General features: G+C 50.3%; 1 protein-coding gene across 1 annotated transcript in view; it reads right to left on the bottom strand.

Moving 5' to 3' along the window:
* Positions 1-1547: 1547 nt before the first annotated feature.
* The window catches only part of DGLUCY (D-glutamate cyclase), an 85901-nt gene continuing 81448 nt past the window's right edge, over positions 1548-6000 (bottom strand). The window contains 1 exon segment of the mRNA XM_061181497.1: positions 1548-1697. Within this exon segment, the coding sequence (XP_061037480.1) occupies positions 1548-1697 (150 nt within the window).

Genomic DNA, 6000 nt, shown 5'->3' with positions numbered 1-6000 from the left:
AAAACAGGCACAATAAACGTTTGGGGCCATAGCTGGGAAGCAGGACTACTATTTCTGAACTCAGGTCCAGCTGCTTACTGCTCAAAAATCAATGCTCGAGAGACAAGTGTTGGTAGAAATGGAAAACGTTGCTATTAATCAGAAAGCCTGCAATCTGGGGAGAAGGTGGACTACTGTCCCCAAAACCAGCACCAAAGATTCTGCTTGGCCTTGAAAGTTTTTAAAGGGAAAAGGGAAAGTAATCTCAGTTAATCATTGAGATAGAGGATCAAACTCATTGGCATGTCCCACCGCGTGAAAGGCTCGCTGACTCCTGGTGATCTTTCTTTAGATGCTACCTCGTTCACATAGTTTGTTCTGGAGATTACTGAAGAGGAAGCTAGAGAAGAGATCTGGTCATCTGTTAATTATTCTTCATTTTTACTTCTTTGATCTACAGAAAGAACCAACAGCTTAGGCATGGTATTGTGTGAGCAAAAGATTTGAAAGGTGTGCTTGGGCCAGAGATGAGTAGAGCAAGGGGGTGCCTGGTTTAAGGTTAGTTACAATATAATTTTGCTGAAGTGACAAGACAAAAGCTCTTTCCTGCCAAAAGCTGCTTACATTACCCCATCTAGATGATCCAGCACAAGATAGTGTACTGGTTCAATACGTGAATGTAATGGGACGTGGTAATTCCACTTTGGATTTTGTCGGGGAATGTACAGTGGGAGGTTGTGAAGGAGATAAGGGCAAACCAATGAGCTGTCCAAGAGGACTCTGTGAGTGATCTAAGCCCTGGAAGGTCCTGACCCACCCCCCGGGCTCCGGGAATGTGGCTGCCCTTCTATGCAAGGAGGGCAGAGTCTGGCTCTGGAGTGGGGGGTGAGCAGATAGGGAGGAGGTGGGAGAGGTGTCAGGCTCTGCGGCGGGGGATCAGGATGTAAGGGGGTAAGGGAGGGGGAGGGGCACAGGGGAAGTGATGGAGATAAATGTAAGGATGGAGATAAATCTTTTGTCTAAATAAACAAAATGTTATTTGAAAAAGAGCATTTCGAAGGTATAAATATTTTGTTGTTGGTGGTGATGAGTAAACCTTTAGTGAAGGCCCAGAGCTTCGTAATATACACTACACATTTGTACATTTTCCTGTTTCTTAATTAGCCTGGGGGATTATTCAGGACCCTCTGTGTCTGCCTGGAAGTTCGTTGCTCACTGGCGTCCCCATTAGTGATTGGTCAGAAGACTCTCAGAGCTGACCGCGTGGGTGGCCTGAAGAAGCCAGGGTGAGGAGGTTGAAATCAATGCCTCCTGGCACTTAGGAATAAAAGCCAAAACTGGGGACCCCAGAGGACTGTTTTCCTCGGTCCACATCACCTGCATTACCCGCCTCCCCCAACCCCGACCCAAGAGGTGGGCACGCCGTGACCCAGGCCAGTGTGGAGCTTGTTGCTCACCCAGGGCCAGTGTTTATTTGCAAGGCTGTGGTAGAAGAAAGCCGGGGCCCTCGGGGAACTCCTCCCTAGATCCTTCTAGTACGCACCCCCCCATGCCTGTAATGTGCATGGTCACCCTTGCGCCATGGTGAGGTCTGCCAGCTTCTGGATCATCTGGGCGTAAGTGCCATGGAAGGGCAGCCCGTCCACCTTCATGCCTAGGGTGCCCGAGACTCCGCTCTGGACTCCATGCTGCACCAGGATGCCCAACATTTTTTCTTCCTGGAAAGAAATGGGGCAGAGATAGAAGCAGTGGAGGGGGAGGAAAAAGAAAGAAATACATACATTTATAAGTGGAAAAAGAACGTTTGACTTGACATAGTCTCTTTTTTAAAAATAAAATGTCGGTTAAAAATACTAACGCCACTGGAAGACTCATAGTGAAAAATAACAGTGTCCTACATCACACCTCATGGGCTCCCCAATCCACTCCCCAGAAGCTGCTACTTTGAACAGTTTGGGCTGTTCCTTCATGTAACTAAATAGTATGTTTTTTATGGAAATCTGCATTTTCTTAACAGACACTAAAGATTCACTTCTGCAGGGGCAGCTTGGCTACTTCCTGCCAGCCTAGCCCTGCCCAGCTCTGCATTATCTGCCAATGGCCTTTGTGCCAGGAAGGCCCCTGTTCCTCCTGAGAGTTCCTCCTTGCTATTAGCCTCTGTTAGCCCTGCTGCAGTCACCTTCTAGACTTTACCCGGTGCGGTTGTGGGAGAATCTGGAGGGAGCAGAGCCACGGAGAAAATGCAACCCCATCCTGGGCCCAGCAGGCAGAGTGGTTTAGAATCAGACAGATCTGACTTGGGTCTTTCCTGGCAGGTGTGTTAACCTCTCTGTGCCTCAGTGTCCCCATCTGTATAATGGGGAGGTGGATGATAATAACAATGCTTCCTTAGAAGGTTGTTGTGAGGATTAAATGAGAAAATGAGGGACTTCCCTGGTGGTCCAGTGGGTAAGGCTCCACGCTCCCAATGCAGAGGGCCTGGGTTCGATCCCAGAACTAGATCCCGCATGCATGCTGCAACTAAGTGTTCACATGCTGCAACTAAGAAGTCCACATGCCGCAACTAAGAGGTCTGCACGCCGCAACTAAGAGTCCGCATGATGCAACTAAAGATTCCGCGTGCTGCAACTAAGACACGGCGCAGCCAAAATTAATTAATTAATTTTTTAATTTTTTTTTTTTAAACTTTGGGTTTATTTATTTATTTATTTATTTATTTTTGGCTGTGTTGGGTCTTCGTTTCTGTGCGAGGGCTTTCTCTAGTTGCCGCAAGTGGGGGCGACTCTTCATCGCGGTGCGCGGGCCTCTCATTATCGCGGCCTCTCTTGTAGCGGAGCACAGGCTCCAGACGCGCAGGCTCAGTAATTGTGGCTCACGGGCCTAGTTGCTCCGCGGCATGTGGGATCCTCCCAGACCAGGGCTCGAACCCGTGTCCCCTGCATTGGCAGGCAGATTCTCAACCACTGCGCCACCAGGGAAGCCCTAATTAATTAATTTTAAAAAAAGAGATAATGCAAGTAAAGCACCTAGCATGGTCCTTGGCACACAGTAGGTGCTCATGAAATGAGGTGGATTATTATTGGCAGGGCTGGGTCCCCTGGTCTTTAGCCCAGAGCTTTCTTCCTTTGACTTGCTGATTTTTTTTAAAAAGTGATCTGATTTGCTTCCTTCTATCTCCCTCCAAAAAAAGGTGCCAAAGAACCACTTGTCTAAGCCACTAAGGTGTCTGTCCCTTGTTGAACAGTTCAGGTCCCCCTGAGGAAGGTGGGTCTTAGAGGTGAAGACACAGGAGAGAGGATGGTGCCCGAGGGGCAGAAGTCAAGCACAACCTCCTTCTTCTCCTCTACAAACAAAGGAAGGGGACAAAGGGATCCAGAGCAGGAGGATCACAACAGACCAGAGAAGGGTTCTCATCTTCCTGCTCGGGCATTTGCTCATTCATTCCATCACCCATCAAAGTTTTATTGAGCACCTGCTTTGTGCCAGGGCCTGAACCAGGGATACAGTGGTGAATGTGACATGGTCCCTGCCCCCCACAGTCCCGGGGTCATCACATTCTAGATGACTTATCAGGCAGGCACAGTCCATGGGGATCACGGCACAGAGCAGGGGCCCCCAACCCCATTTATTGAAGTGGCTCAAGAAAGACTTTCTGGAGGAGGGGCAACTAGGACCACAGGTGACAAGAGCAGGAGTGAGCCAAGCCGGGGGCTATGGGGAGCACTCACTGAAAACTTTTCAAAACAAGGGAGAAAGTGTTGGCAAATATCACCTAGGACCTGTCTCTACTCGCACCTGGCCTGAGAACCTGCATTTCCACTCTTCCCTGGGGCCCAAGGTAGGAGGGAGGCCCAGAGCATTTCCAGGCATGCCCTTTGTCCAAGAGCCCCTTCCCAGGGGTACCCAGCCCAGAATGGCATGTTCCGTCAGTTGTTTGGACTTTATTCTCCCATTTCTCTTCTCCATTGGGACATATCCTCTTTTTATGGGGCAAGGCTTCTGGGACCACAGGGCCATTTCCCACTAGCACACTACCCCCACCATTCACATCCTTCTGGGTCCAAGCAGAGCCCTGGGGGTCCTCAGGGTGCACGAGATCAGTCAACAGCTTAGGAACTGGCTGGCACTCAGCCTCCAAGAGCCACAGGGACCAGCTGGGCCAACGGTGACTGCCTGCAAATTCCCAGGAATCCCTAAACGACCAGACCATCTTCAAGGAGGCCCCACCAAGAGGAGGTGGTGGGGCGGGGAGGAGAACTGACCAGGGAGTGGCTGGAGACAGAGGGCCTGGGGGCTGCCACACCAGTCCAGGCTGAGACAGTGGGGCAGGAGGAGAGGGACAGAGGACTGAAGTGGGCAGAGGAAGCAGGGCCTGGCGCCTAGTTCATTGTGGATGCAGAAAGAGGCCCCAGGATGACTTCTGGGTGTCGAGGCTGAGTGTGTGGGTGGTCATTAATGATTCATGCTTGGAGCACAATGGGCTGATTTTCAGGTGATGCTGCTGTTCAGAGTGGGGTGGGAGAAAGGGGCCTCCTGGGAAGTTGGAGCTGTTCTGCATTGTGATCTTGGTGGTGGCTGCATGGAGGTGTACGTGTGTAAAAATTCACCCACTGTACACTGAAGCTTATGTGCTTTACTCTGTTAGTTATACCTCAATTTAAAAAATATAAAGAAAGTGGAGTGGGGTGAAAGTGCTGGAAGAGAATGGTAGCCAGGATGAGGCCAGAAGTCATGTTCCTGCCTCTCTGTATCATCCATCCAACCATAATCCATTCATCTATCAGGCTATTCATTCATCCATCCAGCTAGCCAGCCTACCAGCAGTCTGTCCATCCATCCATCCATCCATCCATCCATCCATCCATCCATCCATCCTTAGTCTCTCCTGTAAGGTGTCATCAATCAGCTCTTGGCTCCTGATAAGCCCTGGGAAATGTCCTCCAACAATTTGTTTTGTCCTCAAGTAAAACCCCTGGGGCGCAGCCAAGGGCCAGAGTGGGCAGGGTGTGCCCTGGATGGTGGTGGCCACCTTCCCTGGGCTCCTCCATATGGTGCCCACTCCTGCTACAGTCATGATCACATCCCCTGAATATGGGAGGCCCTTCTTATAAGCAACACACAGAACAGAGATGAGGGACATTCCTCCGCTCCTACCCAGCCAAACTTCACCAAAACTCAGGCCACAGCTCTGTCCGGCATCTCTTGATGACCCAGGCGTCCCCATGGAGTGACCCACTGAACTCCAGTATGACGACTCTAGTTATCCCCTGCACAACGCACTGCTTCATGTCTCTGCACCTTCGCTTCTGTGAGTCCTGCTGTCTGGAAGGTTCTTCCCACCCTTTCTCACCTGGCTCCTTATATCCTACTCGCCCTCCAAGACCCAGTTCAGTGCCACCTCTTCCAGGCAGCCTTCCTTGAGCTCTCTGAACGAGCCAAGCACCTGTTCTCTGTATCCCCACAAGCAGTGTGCACAGTTCTATCCGAGGTAATTTCAGGAGCTGGGAACCCTGGGTTCTTTACCCCTCACTATCTCCCAGAACAAGCCTGGGCCTGGCCCAGAGGAGGGGCTATACAAAAATGTGTTTGTAATTTTGTTTTAATGATGTTCCCTTTTATTTTCTTTATAAGGGCGGTACATTATTAATATATTTATGAAGACTGGGTGGAAATGTGGAAGGAGAATTTCCATCCCCAGAGGGTAAGCGTGGGGCTGCGTGAACTTGTTTGGCTGGGTTCAGTCTTTTGTGTCTGCATGAGTCAGGAATCATGTGTGAGGCGGCCCTCTGAGTGTTTTTTTCCAATTCAGATCCAGGAAGTGTAAAGAAAGCATAGAAGGCTCTCTGGGCCCCTTTAGGGCAGACTATTTCCCCTGAAAATGTCACTTCAGCTGCGCAACTCCCCCTTTCCCCTCCTCTCCTGCACCCTGGCATGGCCAGAAACTAGGAAACTACTGAGCCACATCAGGAAGAGCTCAGAGCATGGAGTCAGAGAGTCTAGACTCAGCTCTGCCTCTCAGCT

This window comes from Eubalaena glacialis, chromosome 2 (assembly GCF_028564815.1).
Source record: "Eubalaena glacialis isolate mEubGla1 chromosome 2, mEubGla1.1.hap2.+ XY, whole genome shotgun sequence".
Lineage (NCBI taxonomy): Eukaryota > Metazoa > Chordata > Mammalia > Artiodactyla > Balaenidae > Eubalaena > Eubalaena glacialis.
This window is presented reverse-complemented; position numbering and strand designations above follow the sequence as displayed.